This window comes from Lepisma saccharinum, chromosome 8 (assembly GCF_977018435.1).
Source record: "Lepisma saccharinum chromosome 8, izLepSacc3.1, whole genome shotgun sequence".
Taxonomy (NCBI): domain Eukaryota; kingdom Metazoa; phylum Arthropoda; class Insecta; order Zygentoma; family Lepismatidae; genus Lepisma; species Lepisma saccharinum.
The window spans coordinates 75,825,217-75,844,560 of record NC_139236.1 but is presented as its reverse complement, the minus strand read 5'-3'; the positions used below and the strand labels follow the sequence as shown (position 1 = coordinate 75,844,560).

The window sequence follows — 19,344 nt, the reverse complement described above, 5'->3', positions numbered from 1 at the left end:
TTATGTCATAACCAATTAATCAGAAAACAACACATGCCTAATATTACACAACATGATGCAATAGAAGTGTACCGGGAAGTAAATATGTATGGATGTAGGTGGGTGTGGGTGGGTGTGGGTGGGAGTGCATCTTGGCTTAGTTTTAAGTGCTGTGTTCAAAATAAAAATATAGTGGCTGGTAGCTGTATCCAAGCCCTATTATAATTTTTGTTTCTACATTCCGTCACTAATTTTGATCCTAGGATAATTATATTTATGGGGGTGACTCTGCATGGCCCCCAGAGCAACATACTGAAATTTTGAAAAAATCGATTATTTTATTTTTGCAATTTTCACTAGTTTTGATCCTAGGGCAGTTATATTTATGGGGGTGACTCTGCATGTTCCCCAGAGCAACATACTCAATTTTTGAAAAAATCGATAATTTTTTGAGTTTTGATTATCTCTGGAACCATAAATCCTAGAGACATGGGGTTTGTTGCTTTGGCCTGGGCATGGCAAGATGCAACTTTTTGATCTCTATAATTTTTCAAAAATCTCTTGTTGTTCTCTAGATCTTGAATAACTTGCCTATTTTTCAAGATATCAGCATGGGGGTTGCATATTTGAAGTTTAGAAGTTTTGTGAAAAAATCGATAATTTTTTGAGTTTTGATTATCTCTGGAACCATAAATCCTAGAGACATGGGGTTTGTTGCTTTGGCCTGGGCATGGCAAGATGAAACTTTTTGATCTCTATAATTTTTCAAAAATCTCTTGTTGTTCTCTAGATCTTGAATAACTTGCCTATTTTTCAAGATATGAGCATGGGGGTTGCATATTTGAAATCTAGAGGCTGTTTAGAAGTTTTGTTAAAAAATCGATAATTTTTTGAATTTGAGATTTTTCAAAAACTATCAGTACTGGAGACTTGAAATTTTGTAGGCATATTCTAGGCATAATTCTCTATATTTTTTGTCTCTATAATTTTCCTGATATATGCAATATTTAAGCTGTAAATGCCTAATTTTTATAAATAGAATTTTCTGAAAAATGCAATATTAACAAAATTGTTAATATTTTGAAATCTATACATGCTAGGGCACTATAGCAGTTACTATACTTAAGATATCATACAATATCAAAACAAGCATATTTTTGACAGAATTATGGACAACAATCTCACAGAAGTGCCTTTTGTAAGTGTAGGCAAATCAATCTGAGGGGGGTCATACTTTCACAGGAAATTCAAGAGGGCATTTTTACAAAAATCTTGGATTGGACAGAGTTCCACACTTGAGCAAAAAACTCATATGGGCATGTTGAGCTAGTTTTAAGTGTAGGCAAATCTGCTTGAGGGGGGTTCATACTTTATCGCCCTTATAATATTGTAAATACAACTACTGTTCGGTTAAATAAGAATTCGAAATTCTGATTTCGGTTAAATAAGAATTCGAAATTCTGATTTCGGTTAAATAAGAATTCGAAATTCTGATTTCCGTTAAATAAGAATTCGAAATTCTGATTTCCGTTAAATAAGAATTCGAAATTCTGATTTCGGTTAAATAAGAATTCGGAATTCTGATTTCGGTTAAATAAGAATTCGAAATTCTGATTTCGGTTAAATAAGAATTCGAAATTCTGATTTCGGTTAAATAAGAATTCGAAATTCTGATTTCGGTTAAATAAGAATTCGGAATTCTGATTTCGGTTAAATAAGAATTCGGAATTCTGATTTCGGTTCAATAATAATTCGGAATTCTGATTTCGGTTAAACAAGAATTCGGAATTCTGAGTTCGGTTAAATAATAATTCGGAATTCTCAGATCGGTTAAATAATTCAGAATTCTGCATCCGGTTAGCTAATTCAGAATTCTGCATCCGGTTAGCTAATTCAGAATTCTGCATCCGGTTAGCTAATTCAGAATTCTGCATCCGGTTAGCTAATTCAGAATTCTGCATCCGGTTAGCTAATTCAGAATTCTGCATTCGGTTAGCTAATTCAGAATTCTGCTTTCGGTTAACTAATTCAGAATTATGCATCCGGTTAACTATTTCAGAATTATGCATTCGGTTAACTTCTTCAGATTTCTGAATTCGTGTAACTAATTCAGAATTTTGCATTCGGGGAAGTAAATCAGAATTTCAGTTAACAGAGTGCAAAATCCTGAGTCAATTAATTAATTCAGAATTCTACACTTGGTTGATTCGAAATTCTGCACATGGTTAATTAATTCGGAATTCGGTTAAATAATCCAGAATTGTGCATTCGGTTAACTAATTCAGAATCCGAGTATTAAAAATTTTGGGTTCTTAACCGAGCAACAATCAATGTATTCGGGTATAAATTTGTCGTCTCGGTGCTCGACTGCGCCAAGTTCTGGACTTAGGATCTCGTTATCGATGGTCCCACGTTCGAATCCTGGCGTGGGTGTTCCCTCGTGTGTCCCTTTAATAACTTAATTCATTTAATAAATTCAGATATTCTCATTTTTGTTTTCAAACTAGTATTTTGTGAAGATTAGGCACACACAGGAGATGTACTTCGTAGAAATTTCAGCGAAAAATGTAGGCTCGATCAAGACTCGAACCCGGGTGTCTGGCATATCGTGCAGTTGCTTTACCACTGAGCTACCGTGCGGGCCTGACTTCGCCAGATTTTTTGCTGGCACTGTTTTATCTGTGTGGAATCGTATCTTTTCTAGGGCTTCCTGCATTTTTCGCTGAATTTTCTACGAAGTATTTCTTGGTATCACATTTCTTCCAAGTCGTTTACGTTTAATAATACAATAGTTTTATTCGTCATCTCTTGCTGTCGAGTTTCATACACGTTTATCTGTGTTCATTCTTTGTTTTACGTTTCATTTGTCAGGCCACTGGATTATATTCTTCTTTGTAGCTGATCAGTGGATTCTAAGTATTTGTAGGCTTAAGTATCCTGCCGTGTATGGAAACCCGTTCAACAGTACTGTAATGTTGGTTGCATAACGCAACGGGTAAACATTCTCGAGCGTCAAAGTTTTCCGTGTTGGGCCCTGGTTATTTCGCGTCGCTTTTCCACCTATGTAGGTTAATTGCGAAAAAGAAAAATAATGCCGAAGGGAGAACCTTAAGCGAACAAAATACACTGAGAATTTTGAAAATCAAGTGTCCAAAACAATGAACGTAAAGGGGCATATTCGATGCTGCGAACGCTCAATGAGAAGCAATTACTACAACCGCCGAGAGTGTCTCATGGGAACAAACTGGTATGCGTATACAAGAAATAATACAACGGAATTTGTTTCACTTTATTTTTTAAGGCTGTGTAAACTTTTCACCTCACAGAGAAGATTAAAGACTGAGGATTTGAAAATATCACTTGAACTGCGTGTTTTGCAAATGTATTGTATAAAAAAGCGAACTGCGCTATTTTTGTGTATTATTAACGATTTTAGACTTGAATTTTTGTTTTTCAGTGAATTTTCGTTATCACGACTGAGTTAGTACACTGTTTAAGCGCCAGATGACAGAAAAAACTTAGAGTAGACAATAAATACATATCGTATCGTACCCAAGGTATTGGGTAAGAAGTATAAAGTCTTAGCATAGCAGGAAGCAGAGAAAGGAATGCAGAATAAGCAATTAGGCAAACGTTAGGGGAGTGAATCAGGAGGTGTGATCAGTTGGCGAGAATAGGAGAGAGAGTAAGGTCGGCGGATTGTGAGAGAAAAGCAAAGTGGAGAACGATTATTGGACGATGGTAGGTGATAGATTAGATGTCTGACAGGGAGGTTAGACAAGTGATAGTTGAGAGGACAAGTGCAGGAACAATCTTCATCTATTTGTAAGGCAAGTACAAGGGTCGTTCAAGGGTGACCAGGACTTTTATTTCTAGACAGGAAATATACATACATAGAAGCACCAAACTATGTCAGTTTTTCAACGTATTCCCCCTGAACACCCAGACACCGTGTAACGCTATTCCTCGCTCGCAAAGGAACATAAATTAGATTGTGTGCAATTCGATATTCATTTGTTTCCCTTGTTCGAAGAAGTAATACGTCACCAATCATGTGACTATGGAAAGGGAGGGCTCTCGCGTGGCTTGCGGAGCTCTCTCTCTCTCTTACTCTGGCAGCGGTTGGGGTTACATGTCCTAGCTCTACCTTGGACTGGTGGAATCGGTTAGCTGAGATTGTCATCTGTGTAATGGTGGTATAATTAATATATATTTAAGTTTATTTTAAGAATTATAATACTTCATTTAGTTAGTTTCATTTGTGCACTATTTAGCTATTCCATGTTTAATACTACCATTGCGCAGATGATCGTTTCAGTTTGGCCGATACTTACTAGTCTTGTTCATTTGGTATCCAATTAGATTTACGATTTCTCCATCCAAAATTGCTGAATAATATATTATATACGTAACAATAATATCGAATATTGAACACAATCTAAGTCCGGTACATCTATTTGGCCTTGTATGAAATGGGTTGGTTGGATTTGTGATTTAAATTAATGTAAATCGGATATGTATATATTATACTAAATTTGTTATTGGAAGATTTCTATTGTTGACGTTACTGCTGTTATATATGACCAATTTCTAATAGTTATTTCATCAATAAATTGTTAAATTTACCTTTTTAATTTTTGTACTTCCCACAAAGGCCTCCGAGTTGGGCGAATAGTTCAATAAGCAAGGTAGTCAAATTGTCAGCCATTAGTATATATAATTGTAGAGGGCTAATGACATAATCCCAAATCTAAATTATATGTGAAAATAGTAGGGTGGTGACAACCGTTGACGTCGTTGTGGAAGTTCCTTGATGCCTTTGGCGTAGAAAAAAGTAGGTTGGTGTCGTAACCACTGCAGGACAGCGTTCTTGAGTTCCTCATCTGTCTGGAAGTGCGTCTCGCCCAAATGCTCTTTAAGTGCCCCAAACAAGTGGAAATCACTGAGGCATGTAAAGACTGTGTGGTAAAACCTTTCAGTGCAAGCTGGCCAGTGTTGTTTGAGTCAAATGGACCGTGTGGGGCCTGGCATTGTCATGGAGAAGAAGGACGTGTTTCGACAACATTCCAGGTATTTTCTTCCAAACAGCCCCACGTACAGTACCGTGAAGCAGTGTTGAGTAATACTTGGCATTCATTGTGGCACCCTTCTCCACAAAATCCACATGGATAACAGCTTTCATGTTCCAGACGACTGCTCCAAAAATCTTACCGGCAGACGGCAGCGCTTTGCTTTTCTTGGGTAGAGGGGAACTTTTATGACACCATTCGTACACTCTTGCCCGTGACTGTTTGTTCACCATCCTGTGCTTGCAGTCTACGCCAAATTTGAGCAGGTTTCACCTTCTCCTTCACGAGAAATTTCATTACAACCGCTGTTCCACAGCAACAGATACACTACTTGCCGCCATCTTTATTTACACTACTGCTCATGCGCCAAATGTGTCGCAAAGGATCATGGTTACTCGCAAGGAATCATGGGCTGTCCTGCCCTAGTAATGCAGCGCTACATTGATTCATTAATATTTTACGCACGGAAGTCCTGGTCAACCTTGAACGACCCTTGTAATATCCTTTTCTAAACCAATCCATATCGGTTCAGTCATGGAGAGTATAAAACCCATATCTAACCTAAGTTAATTTCTATCGCCATTCCTTTAAATATAACCTCTTGCATTTATCACATTTAGGCCAAGCGAGTGATAACCATCTGAGAGATGAATGAGAAATAACTACATCACCCAATTCAATCTAGATGTTCTTGATTCGATCCCAAACGCAGCATGGGAGTTGCGTTACGATATATATATAATACCAAACAAAGGAACGACGAGTTGCAAGTGCTAGATAATTTCACTAATTTCCTCAAAAAAGAATATAATCTTGTCAAAAATTCTGGATATTCGGTCAGAAAAAGGTTAAGAAAACTAAAACTGCAACCACAACTAGTACTGAATAGAATTTAGAAAGACCGCGGAACGTTATGGTAGAAAATATAATTCCATGGGCCTAACATTTGAACACTTGGTCACAAAATACTCGCCAACAGGAGACCCCGTTTTATAATTCCTACAATTACTATACACGTGCCTGGAATGTCCTTACCTAGGATAGCTGAATAGTGGTTCTCTACAGCCAACATAAAATAATTCAATAAATACTTTTCTGGTTTAGCCATCTGGTCAAAACCGGTATGAGACGGTATCACTTTCCTGCTTGTAAACAAGCCATATGCGGAGATTATCGTGCAAATGAATGCTACGTGCATGTGTGTGAGAGCAACGTCTGCGCTAACCAACAATAATGTTGACTTAAATTGCGATTTAAATCAAGTGATTTTCTTTTTAAATTCACCAATTTAAATCACTCTAAAGAAATAATTTACAGAATAATGTACATAAGAATTTTGTACGGGGTGAGAAAAAGGTAACTGTGGACCTACACTAGGGTACATTACGCAGAGAAAAACTTCCCTTTCTTGATGTTTGTTGGTACACTTCTGTTCACAAAAATTGGCATACTCGTTTGAGTTGAAGTCCAGCTTCGTGGCCGGAAGTTCAGCCGAAGTAAGTGTTCGGAAATCAGCAGTGTTGCTTACTATCAATCAATTTGACCATATGCAGGGAATTTTGTGTCTCTCAGACTCAAAGAAAAGGGCTAACGGAAAGATTGCAGCGTAAATATTAATTAACTGGAAATTTCCACGTCTACAATCAAAGTAATGTAAATGTGAAATATTCCTGAAATTTATTTTAAAAAGAATCGCGTTTTTGACGTTCGTGATGATAGTTATCACAATCGGGTTCGAATTTGGCCTGAGCATGGGTGCTCTTTTTAAGTCTCTCTTCATCGTCGCGAGTAGCCGAAAATGAAAGAAAAGCAACTCTAAATAACGAAAAGGAAAAAAAAACAATAAGAATAAGCGAGACAGAAATAGTGCTGTTGCAATTCCTGAAAATTATGCAAAAGAAAATTCTTTCGGAAATAGTGTTATCCTAGTCCAGGAGAAGGCTTGAAGAATAAATGAACTCCTTCCCCATACACTTTGTCAAACAGAATCGCAAAGTTGGCACTGAATATGCGATGGGAAAAATAATAGAAATCCTAAAGGAAGAAGAGTTTATGTCACAACCAGGGGGGCACATGGGAGGCGGTACCCCCCCCCAACATCAGTCATCCAGGATATTAAAAATAAGTCAATGGTTGTCCTCTCATTTAACTTTAACAGTAAATGGAATGTTTGTAAAATAAAAATTGTCGGGCTTTACTTTTTTACACGTGCACGTTGGAATCGTAATGGAACACAATAATAGAATTGTGACTCTCGTAAAATTCTTACCGAATGAATGATTGTCTCCGTAGATTCCAGAATAATGACTCTTCATTTTGAAATAAATAGTTAAAATAATATAATTTATGTGCCGTTAGTTAATGAGATTCGTCGTCACATAGCAGAATCCGCTACATTGACGGGAACTAGAGAACGGTAATCATTTAGGTTTGGAAACACTAACCTTCCACAAAAGCACGACTTGCCAACGTCTTCATTAATTTTCATGCACAAGCTTCACTTGTATTTTGTCAGCAATGTGTACAGCATATGAACCCTATCTGATGAAGCGTATTGCTTTCAAATTAATGTAATTAGCGAGAAGCGACATCAAAAGTTTGGAGCTGGAAAGGAAAAGATGCAATCTTATGGATAAATTACTCGAATAACTTAGTTTCTTCACCGTGGCTTGTGGCCATGTCGGTTAAAGGCCAGCTTTCTAAGCTGAAATCCTAGGTTCGAATGCCCGTGTCTCCAAAATATTTTTCTTACCAAATGGGTGCTACATAATGTATTTTATTCTCGTCACACCAATTGCAGACTGAAACTTTGTTATCATTTGCGTGCTAATAAGAAAATATGTATTGAAACTATTACTCGTTCAGAGAACGTGACTGTTCGTGAACATGCACATATATTATAGGGTTAAAAGGCATAACTGTACCGGCTTCTGCCACCCCATGCTCTCAATTGCCAATACACTCGTCTCGTGTGCAGAAAGCTTTGCACATTGCAAGACTTCTTCACACGGTGCTGCTACTATTTGCTTTTGGACATTTGCCACCATCCCCTCACATTCGAACGTAAAGCTCTTCCATGCTGAAAACCTTCTACCTGCACTACAAACCCTAACGCCATGTCCACACGTATTATATTTTGAGCCACGTGTCAGCATAGCATGCGGAGAACGTTGTCTCTTTAACAAGAGTGCGGCAAGGTTTAGCAACAGCGATGGCCAGTTCGTCGACATGGATGGTTTTCGCTGCCACAGTCTCATACTGTCGCCTGTTTTTGGAAAATAAATAGAAAATTCCTACTTATATTTGTGTAGGCTTTATCTTGTATGGTTTGGGGAATAGTCCTAGTCTGATAATTTTCTTCAAGTAATGAAAGTACTCTGTGTAGCTGTTGGCACGTACACGTACTTTATACATTCTGAGATTACACATTGGGTAGGAGTATATATCGAACTAACTAACTATCTAGTCTTCTTAAACCCGAAGAATGATTGAATTGTTTAAGTCCACTTTATGCACAGAAAGACTAATCGGGACTGGACCTAGAGTTTAAAGTGGGATCCGAGCCACTTTGTGCCCCCACCGGATATCGAACCCGAGACCACTTGATTACAAGGCGACGACGCTACCACTGCGCCATCGGAGAAGCCCTCTTAAACCCGAAGGTTTATGGATGCAGCAACAGAAGCCTTTCATCTGTCCCTATCCTGGGCAAGATCAATCCAATCTTTCCCATCCTTACCAATTTCCTTTAGGTCTACCTCAACGTTAAGCCTCAGGCTATCCTACAGGTCTCTTACCATCAGGTTTCCCAACAAGAATCTTGTAGACTCTTCTATTCTCTCCCATTCGTGCCACGTGGCTTGCCCACCTAAGTCTTCTTGATTTAATCATTCTAATAATATCTGGACAGGATTACAAATTGTGAAGTTCGGGTAAGAGTATACATATGGTACAAAAATAATTAAAATTTGGTCTCCCAACCTTCAGGACGCTAGGAAGTACTTACCGAGATAGACTGACGACATTTTGGTGGAGACGTTCTCGTCCAAGAAAGCCACTCCGAGAGTATAGAGTGGACTCGCCCCGGCGCCGAGTAGCAGCTGCCCGCAGAGGAACACCCACTGGTACTCGCTGAGCTGACGAGTACCCTCCGACACGTTGCAGGGGTCCATGCCCGCCGTCGAGTTGCAGAGGTTCATGAGGGGCTGGCCCCCCTTGTACATGGGGGCCGTGAAGTGGGGAATGGAGAAGACGAACGCCCCCAGCGCCATGAGGAGGATGCCCGCCCCCAGCCACCGAGGCTTGCTCGCCGCCATCCGCCCCCCTAAGTAGGACACCGGGATGAGGCAGATGAAGGATGAAATGTCGTATCCTCCGGCTATGAACCCGGTTTCCGTAGACTTCAGACCGAATCGCCGTTCTATCGTTGTGATGACGATGTTCACCAGTCCGTTGACGACCATGCCTGGAAAGAGAAAATGGAGAAAATGTATTACTACTATTACGCTCTGCCGTTTTCATAAATTCTTATTTTTATACTTTTTCATGATAATAAGCAGGGAACTGATTTATATATAGTAAAAATGTGCTTATTTTCACCAAAATATTGAAAATTGTAAAAATTTACCTCTTTAGTGATAGACACTACACGAGCTACATAAAATACAATACGCTTAAATTGACATTAATTGTAAAACAACACAAAATGTTTTTTTCATTTTCTGTTTCCAAAACAATGCATAACAAAATTCTGATGTAAGTATTCGAACGTGAATTTCCTTTTCTTGTCTCCTGAGAAGGATTTATATTGACTAAAACCACAGAAAAGGATATATCTTTATCTGTGATGAAACTGCATTCAATATCGCAAGAAGTAATAGGAGTGTATTTCAAATTTGTCAGTTATTCCCAATAATTCACCCAACTTGTTCGGTCACACGAGGACATTGCGCGAATATGTAGTATATGTTGAGAAATGTTCTAAAATATAAAAATAATATGTAAAAATAATAAGTATATGTAAAATATGAGCCAAAACTTAATATAGGCTATGTAATCGTATAAATATAAAAAAAAACTAAATTGTTCGAATCTACATGCCATGATGCGCAAAGATAATACAAAATATAAATGATTTCAGCTTCATACATAAATATGTACTTACATATAAATCCGTTCCCTGATATAATAAGTTTACATAATACGAGGGAGAGTCGATTGGAAACCTTAAGTCCGACAGAAATTATATGGCAGACTGTATGCAGCTTGTGACGATTACAAAAGTACAATGTTGATTGGATTGATTTGTTGTTTTAAGTCCACTTTATGCACAGTAAGGCTAATCGGGACTGGACCTACAGTTTAAAGTGGGATCCGAACCACCGGGAATCGAACCCGGGACCCCTTTATTACAAGGCGACGACGCTACCACTGCGCCATCGGGGAGGCCTAGTACAATGTTGAGTTACGACGACTTTACAATGTGAATTTATGAACGTGCATGTCAAAAATAACTGACGATCGAAAACAGTAAAAAGTTATGTTCTGATATATGTACTAATATACAAGTGATGAATACATAATGTTAATATTGAAATCTAATTTTAAATTTAATTGAAGTTTATAATCTTTTAGTTTCCGATAATTTGGCGATTCAGCCAGGATTCGAATTAGCGTTTTTTCTGATAACATAGTAAAATAACTGTCCATGAGGGCATCTACGCAATTAAGATTTCGGGCAAGTAGACCTAGTTAGATCGAAGCAAGCCCCGGCAGGAATTATGTACAAGCTCAAATTTACATGAGGTATCAACTGTTTAGAAAAATACCTCAAGGTTGCAATACTGATCAAGTGAGCTTGAAAACGTCATTTTTGTCATTCTAAAGATGGCGTTTCCTCCACAGACTTACACTAGTGATGAACAGTGGTTTCTTGCCCTCTGGAAATCTAAAACTTATAGAAATTCTCCGGAAGATGAAAATGTCAAAACGGATATCGGATAATTTGAAACCCTCCCTAATAGAAATAGGTTCTTTAGTCACACGGGGTAGAATGTTGAGCGAGACTCAAGACCCTAATATTCTGATATGCCCTACCGTCTGTTCAGAGGCAATATTAGTCGTGTCATGTCAGGTTTGTGACATCAGCTGTGCAGCGCGGTTGAGAAGACTGACGCAAATCACACGCAACGAAGCATCACACTCGATCCAGTGTTTCCACACGGGAAATTTCCCGGGGAAATTGAAACAGAATTTTTGGTGAAAAAGTAAAAAGAGAAATTTCATGAAAAAATCATAAGAATTTCAGAGAAATTTGAAGACATCCGTTTCACATAATACAATGCGTCGTCGCCTTTTATAAAGGCATCTCGGGTTCGATTTGTTGTTGCCTTCGCTTTCTTGCCACTTTTGGCTATTAGCGAAAATGAGAATGAGTGATTATATGATCAAATTGATGATGGGACATCCACAAAGAACACCATGTCCAGACCGGGATACGAACCCGCGTCCGATATTCGTTGGAGGCACACAACTGGGTCGGATCGCAATTTAAACTGTAGGTCCAGTCCCGATTTGCCTCTGTCCGCACAAAAACTGAAAAAAAAATAAAACTAATTCATTCCCTGAAATGTAATTTCGTTTCTATGGATTAATGTTTTTTTGTATGAGTTAATGGAAATAATAATAATAATTCTACTACTATCACTACTACTAATAATAACAGTTGATTCAATTTTGTGATCGCAATTTCATTTCTCCGAGATGAAGGTAAATTTTGAAGGAAGAACGGAATTTTTCACCTTGAAAAGTAAAATTTTGCTCTCTGGTTATGGCAACAGTGATCCGTTCACCGCACCTCCACTGTATCGGACAGAAGCTCCGCTGTGTTAATTGCGAAGCGACGGCCTTCAAAAACCCATCAATCATAGGCTCCTCCTGGGCCAATGACATTAGCCCATTGATCCACTTGGCAGACTCAGCGCAAACTTTCCTTCCTCCACCATCCTCCTCCACGATTTTTACATGAAACTTTTCCAGATTCTCTTCCGAAAACTCTCGAAAATCCATCAAAAGCTCATCCACACATACGCGTGGCATCAATTAGACGCGTCGTAAAATATCTTCTAGACTTTAACTGCCCATAAATTTACGGTGAAAGACTGTTTATTAAACAACAAAAATCTCGTAAATATAAGTTCCGAGCGATTGTGAATTTAACGTCAAAACAGTGTACAGTTAACTTGACGGATACGCTATGGCTTTTTAATTGATATTTGACGTCACTGCTGATACCATTTTATGAGGTCCCTTTATTTATTTCTGAAAATCACTACTAAAGTTCACTATAAATTCAATGAAAATTTAGCCGGCCCCTGTGGCCGAGTGGTTAGCACATCGCGCTACGACGCCAGGGGCCCTGGGTTCGAATCCCGGCCTGGGCATGGATGTTTGTGAGTGTTCACTCATCAATTTCATCATATCATCACTCATCCCGATCTTCGCAAATTAGCCAAAAGTGGCACAAGAAGCGAAGTAAAATAAAGCAAATCAATCAATGAAAATTTAAAGACAGCAATTCAACGGGATTTCACTGCAGAGTTTGTTTGAAGTCCATTTTATACATAGATATGCTAGTGGGGTACTGGACCTACAGCTTAAAGTGGGATCCCAACCATCTTGTGCCTCCACCAGGGATCTAACTCGAAACCGAGATTTTACGCAAAACTATCCGTAAATTTATGATGAAAAAGCATTGAAGCATTGCGACGAGAAAACCCACATATTTACGATCACAAAGCCTATGGAGTTTTTAGTTATTTCTGATGTAAAAAATCTAATATGTTTCCTGTAAAAATCACCGGCTATAATTTTATGGTTAAAAGGTCGATATATTTAAATTTTAAAATCCACGTTGAAAGGTACAATCCAGTAAATTAACTTTAAAGAAGTCTATAGGTGCAACTTTTCAATGTTGCATATACAGGGTGTCTACCAAAATAACAAACCCAAAATTCTTGACCTTGCTCCCTTTTTTCCTTAACATTTATTTAATCGCCCCCTACTTACGTAGGTATAGTTGGAAATTAAGAAAATATATATTTTTATTCAATGTGAAACCCTTATCACAAGGCAGGTTAAGATTAAAACTGAAGCTGTACTTTAACAAGAGATTCAGACTTGCTTTAGTTATTATTGCATGTAAAAGTTATTGCTTCAAACTTAATCCTGGAAGGGGAATGGCTGCATAATTCTTAAGAAACAAAGTGAACAAATTTTAACCACAACTCAATACAATTTTAGATTTCCAAATATTCAATTTTATCAAATCCCAGTATAGGTCTTTAACAATGTAAATTTACTGTACTGCAAAAAAATAGCAAAAATTCTTGACCAGAAGCATAATTTCTTGACTGACATTTTTGACTGGTAGACACCCTGATATATCATGAAGGTACAGTAGGATGTGATTTCTGAGTTGCGATGGTGTAGTACAGGAAAAAGGGTGCCTTATTCCTGAAGTTGGACACAGACATAACACATTACACGCTCACCCCCACCACACAAAAACGCATGTACCTATTCTGGCAAGGGAGAAAGCGCCATTTAAAGAACTCACGCGTTCCTTTTCTATATTTAATTCTCTTCCCCTCCTCAAAGAAAACAAGCTTTCTCTGCAGAATTTCCCAAGCGAAATTTATCTGTAAGGAAGCAATCCGGCGCGAAGAATAGAACTGAAGCGAAGAAGAATTAGAAGGGAGGAGAAGAGAATGAAACGGTTGCAGAGCGAGACAGAGATTTCCTCCTGCAACCCTTTGGAATGGAACACAAGCGAGGGTGACGCGTGAGGGAAATTTACGAGGCCCGATTCCAAAATTCCATCAGCCACAAACACGGACAGGAACGTCTCGAAGCAATTTCAAGGGCGGATTCTGGTGTTACATTCTCATATCTCTCCACGCCCTATGTCTTTTTCTTCTCCAGCCCATGCATATTAAGTTGTATGTGGAGACGGGTAGTCGCAGTATATATTCGTGTTTCTAAAGAGATTGGAGCAAGCTGGACGTACTTCTTCTTCGTGCCAGAAGACCGAATTTCAAAGTTAAATGTTGGTGATGGACTTTACTGCTAGAATACGCAGGGATGCGTTTCGAGGCAGGGACCGTTCTCCGTGACGGAGTGGTTAGCGCAAAGACACCAGGAGTCCCGGTTCGAGCCTGGGCATGGGGTTTTGAGTGTTCCTTCATCAGTTTCATCAAATCATTACTCATCCCGATCTTCGCAATTATCCAAAACTGGCAATAAAGCGAAGTAACAAAAGGAGAACAAATCAATCATTTAATCAAGGACAGCGCGCTACGACGTTAAGGTTCTCGGGTTCGAATCCATGCCTGAGCATGAGTGTTGACTGTGAGTGTTACTTCATCAATTCCATCGAATCATCGCTCATCGTTATCTTAGCGATTATCAAAAAGTGGCAGAAAAGCGACGATAAATAACAAAAAAAACCATAAAAATCAAACGGTCGGAGCATGATGCTGATCACATCATCTCCACTGTGGCCATGATCGAGAAAGCGTGAGGCAAAAAATCTAAGTAAAATAAATCAAATCAAGTCAATCACTGTAGCCTTTAACTCGTCCGTCTTTATCGTATGAAAATGACTTCAAAGTGTTGTCACCTCACGAACAGAAGCGCACCTTTATTACTGAGTTTCAGATGTTGGTTTTCAGTATTCATTGCATACCGAGGCTAAAGTCGCTGTACCAAAAAACCGGGCATTCCGAGGATAGTGAAATTGCCAAAGATAACGAAAAACTATCATATCGGAGAGAACAGTTTTACAGCATATCGTACTGTTCTGAACATAACTTCGATAGGGAAATGTATTAAACATGCATAAGTATGCGGATAGAAGCGTAACAGAACATGATTGACTGATTTATTTGGCTTATTTTACCTCACTTTTCTGTCAACTATGGCTAAATGTGAAGATGATGATGAGGGATGATACGATGGAATTGATGGAAGGACACTCGCAAAAGTAATTAAAATGTTTTGGGTGCATCAGCACTGAGGCTATTTTGCACCCGTCACACTATACGGGGTCCAGCCCCTTATCATAACAAAAATAAAAACGTATCTGAAAACTAATCTGTCCTTACCTTGGTTAGAAGCTGAGGCTAAAAAGGGCGCTCAGCACAAATAAGGACAGAACACAGGACGACACAGAATTATACTGGCCATGGCGCCAGTCGCCAGAGCCTCGTTAGTCTGCAGTCCAGGGTGTACTACGTGGAAGTGAGGTTGACTATTGGGTGCACTACGCGGAAGGAGCACCCCTTACACCCCGTGCTGATGCTAACCACTCCGCTACGGAAGTAGGCAACATAACAGAACAAAGAGAGTGAATATATTACGATCCTGGAACTGAAAATAAGGTACTCGGATCTATTATTTCCCGGAACCCAGATATCTCAGGATCTAGCTATCCCACACATCAAGCTCTCCATGTTGCTAATAGTGCGGTCCACAAATATTCTCAAATACCGCCATTAGTGTCAATTATATCAATATCTTCAGCAGCCTTACAACGTAGCTAATTTTACGATTTATAATTATAACAAAAGTTCATTCGCTGAAACACAAATACCATAAATGTAGCTGAGGCGATCACAATCCACCGCGCTGAACACATCTCCCCCATTTCCCCTTTTTCATGATTTTCAGAGCCACAAAAAAGGCTAAATTACTCGGGATGCTAATTAGTGGCAACAGCCTCCTCTAACCCTGTCAAAACAGCAACCGGCTTGTTTCTATGACGACGCTGATTGGCAGTTGCCAAGGTGCTGGCCGAGAAGCCACACCTGGTGCTCAATAATGTCTCATATACCATCTACCCCCACGGTGCTACGTTCACCGATCACCGCGATGCATGTACCACACTACCCATTTGCAAAGACAAAGGAGCCGACCGTGTTCGTTTATAATACACCGAGATATTATCAGGTACAGGTCTACCAACTCGCCAAATTTTGTCTATCTAGCGCTTGTTGTTTCTGATATACAATAGATAACATGGACTCACGCACTAAAACTGTGAATAACGGTGTTTCAGTGTTACTAATTAGTACATTATACAGCTAATGATCAACAAATCATGAAAGGTCGGCAGCAGTAGAAGAGAGATTAATGACTAGGTCTCGGAAGTTGAAGACCTATAAATTGCCAAAAAAAAGACCTATAAAGAGACAAAAATATAAAAAAAGGACCTAAAACGGAAAAAAGGACCTATAAATGTGATCCAAATTAATAACTTCAGTTTTAATTACATATTTAATGAATATGCGCGGCACCTCCTTATCTGACTTGAGGTCTTTGCATGCGCGTGCTGTCTGGTCGTATACACCGTAGTAGTTGTATTGGTGCTATTATAAACCCAAGAAAGGAAGAGCTCCCCTCAAGCAGAATTGTCTACACTTAAACCTAGCTCAACATGCCCATATGAGCTTTTTGCTCAAGTGTGGAACCCCCTCTAATCCAAGATTTTTGTAAAAAAGCCCTCATGGATTCCATGAGAAAGGAAGAGCCCCCTCAGATTGATGTGCCTATATTTACAAAAGGCACTTCTGTGAGATTGTTGTCCATAATTCTGTCAAAAATATGCTCTTCTTGTTATTTTTTTTTGGCCACACTTAAAACTAGGCCACGCACACCCACACCCACCCACACACACACATATTTACTTCCAGTTTAAGTTTAATTGGACCCCAGCCTCAACTTGCATATCCAATATTAAAACAATGCAATATGCAGAGCCCCTCTAGAATTGCTCCGTGACTCTCTCATTTCTCACATCATAAACATATGATTTTTCTCCTATGAGAATAACACTACATATGGTGTCATCAGGTAATGCCTCATGGAATTCACAGATAATTTTAATGTTTGTTCTGTCATTCACCACAACTTGTTTCCTTTTTGAAGTGTTAATTACAAACATGGGTCTCTGTGCCTTGAATTCATCTGGTGTGTAGTACATGTCAGTATTGCCAGTAGTGACCCTCTTGAAAGCCGTAAATGCCTCATATAATTTAAGAAAATCATTCTTGGACATGTCTAAATTGTAATTTTCTCTGGGAAATACCTCATTTCTGCCATTTTTAAGATATATGTTCTTGATGTTGCAGCTATCAAATTTACTTGAATTTTTTTCCTGATTGTTGTGTCTCCCAGTCTGAAACAGTACCACCACAAAATCAGGCATGTCATATTGAATACTGGAGAATGAATTTGTAGCATCAAACTCATAATAGGTACCAGATGCGGGCTTCTGTACACATTGATATGTATAAAATTGTAGAGGAATTTGTGGATTTTTTATTATATCAGCTTTGTATTTAAGAGCATAACTGGCCTCATACTCAACAACAGGGATTCTTAATTCCATAGTCTGAATAATGCATTTGCCTGCATCAGGTAGGGTATTGGGCAGAGCTTCCCCTGTAGAGTTTATTGCACTGTACCTCATCAAAGCATTGTTATCATTTGCAGCTCTTCTAAATGTAATTCTTAACCCACCCTTCCACATAATTTCTTTGTAATCTGAGAAGAATCCTGGCAATAGGCGCATGGGGAACAGCACAGTGTGGCTCTTGGATATAATTTTCTCACCAGCCTCGAATCCTCCTATTTTGTAGTATGAAGCCTCGGTTTTGGATAATTTTAATGTGGCCAAAGCTGTGGAGGTAATGCCGGGATAATCCACTCTGTTTATAACAACGCCATGCTTTCTGATCTCAATTTCAGAGAATAGATGTGGCACAAAATTGTCTACCAATCTTATATTTGAATTTGCCGGATAATTGGTACCATCGAGCTTTACAACATCAAATTTGATGTATAGATCTGCTCTGTGGGGGTGTATAAATCCATCCCCTACATCAAGATCAACCTCAATTTCTGTGTTGGGTTGATTTAAATTTGCAAATGTCCTCCTGTTTGGAGGGAATGATTGTAGCTCATAACTCTCAATATTTTCCATTGTATGTATTTTTATTTAAATATTAATCTCTATGATTGCAGTTGTTGTGGCTCCAGCAAAATCAACTAATTCTTCTTTTTCATTAGTGACCATCAATTCAATATTATCTATTCTATTATGACACACAGGAAAATATAATGTTGGGGATGGATTGTAGATAATAGGCTCCATGAATTCAGAATTAGGTTTGAATGTTGCAATGATGCCTGTTTGTTTGTGAGTGCCTATGCCATTTGATTTGGTGATCATACCCTCAGCCACATTACAGTGAATATTCAGAGTCTCTATGGCTAAGAATTTGGGTATATTCATAGCAGTGTGTTTGATGCCTGGTTCAAGTTTTGTGTTGTTCTCAAAGCCTAACAGCTCTCCAATAGTACCCAGATCCACTGTTTCTGTGGCAGATACAATTTCTACTCTGTGAGTGACAGAATTTTGACTTAACACTATACCTCTGGGTAATTGAGCATTTAGAGTGGATAGATTATACTGCCCTGGAGTGATGACAATTTTTTCATCCCCAACTGCAATTTTGTTGTTGTGGTGTGTAATATTGGGGATTAGGTACATGCCATAAAATGCCCTGAGAGCTATTGTTTTGGGATATACAATGTCATCATGCAATTTGAGTTTCAATATTGAATTTTGGCTGGTGAGATGGAATACCCCCATGATGTTTCAAATACCACAAGGCTTTTTGAAAATCTTCAATTGATGGTTTATTTATTTGAGACATGTATCTAAGAACAGATAAGCACAAATGTCCGCAATTAACATCTCTGAAATTTTGAACACGGGCATTATTGTAATAAAGATTAGCTGATTTTAGATATTTTACTAAATCTTCAGGTGGAACACCTCCAAATGAATCAAACACAAATGCCTCATTTTTTAAATATTTAAGATAACAGATCCAGTGAGTGCCCTGATTTTTGTACTTATCCAAATTAACAATGCCACACTCTTTGTTGAGTGGTTGTTCTGGCAAAGAATCAGACATGTACACACCTCTAAAATGTTTGATGCCCAATGGCTTGATTAAAGCTTCAATATCTTGGTTTGTAAGCGGCTCTTGTTTTTTTTAAACTTATTCATGGCTCTTTTAACACCTTTGCCTTTTTTCTCCATGGCCAGGTTATGGCGCCTCTGCTCATCTAATTCTGCCCTGTTTTTCTTGGCATCTATTACTGTTTTTGCTATGGCAGCTGATCCCCCAGCCAAGCTCCCAACAGCCCCGAGAGCAGCTAAGATGGC

The 19,344-nt window shown here is 38.7% G+C and overlaps 1 protein-coding gene across 2 annotated transcripts in view; it reads right to left on the bottom strand.

Moving 5' to 3' along the window:
* Positions 1-19,344, bottom strand: part of Oatp26F (Organic anion transporting polypeptide 26F) — a 288,753-nt gene that overhangs the window by 80,229 nt on the left and 189,180 nt on the right. For both annotated transcript variants that reach the window (XM_083126966.1, XM_083126965.1), the window contains exon 4: positions 9,055-9,513. In XM_083126966.1, coding sequence (XP_082983092.1) covers positions 9,055-9,513 — 459 coding nt within the window. The remainder of the gene's footprint in view (positions 1-9,054; positions 9,514-19,344) is intronic.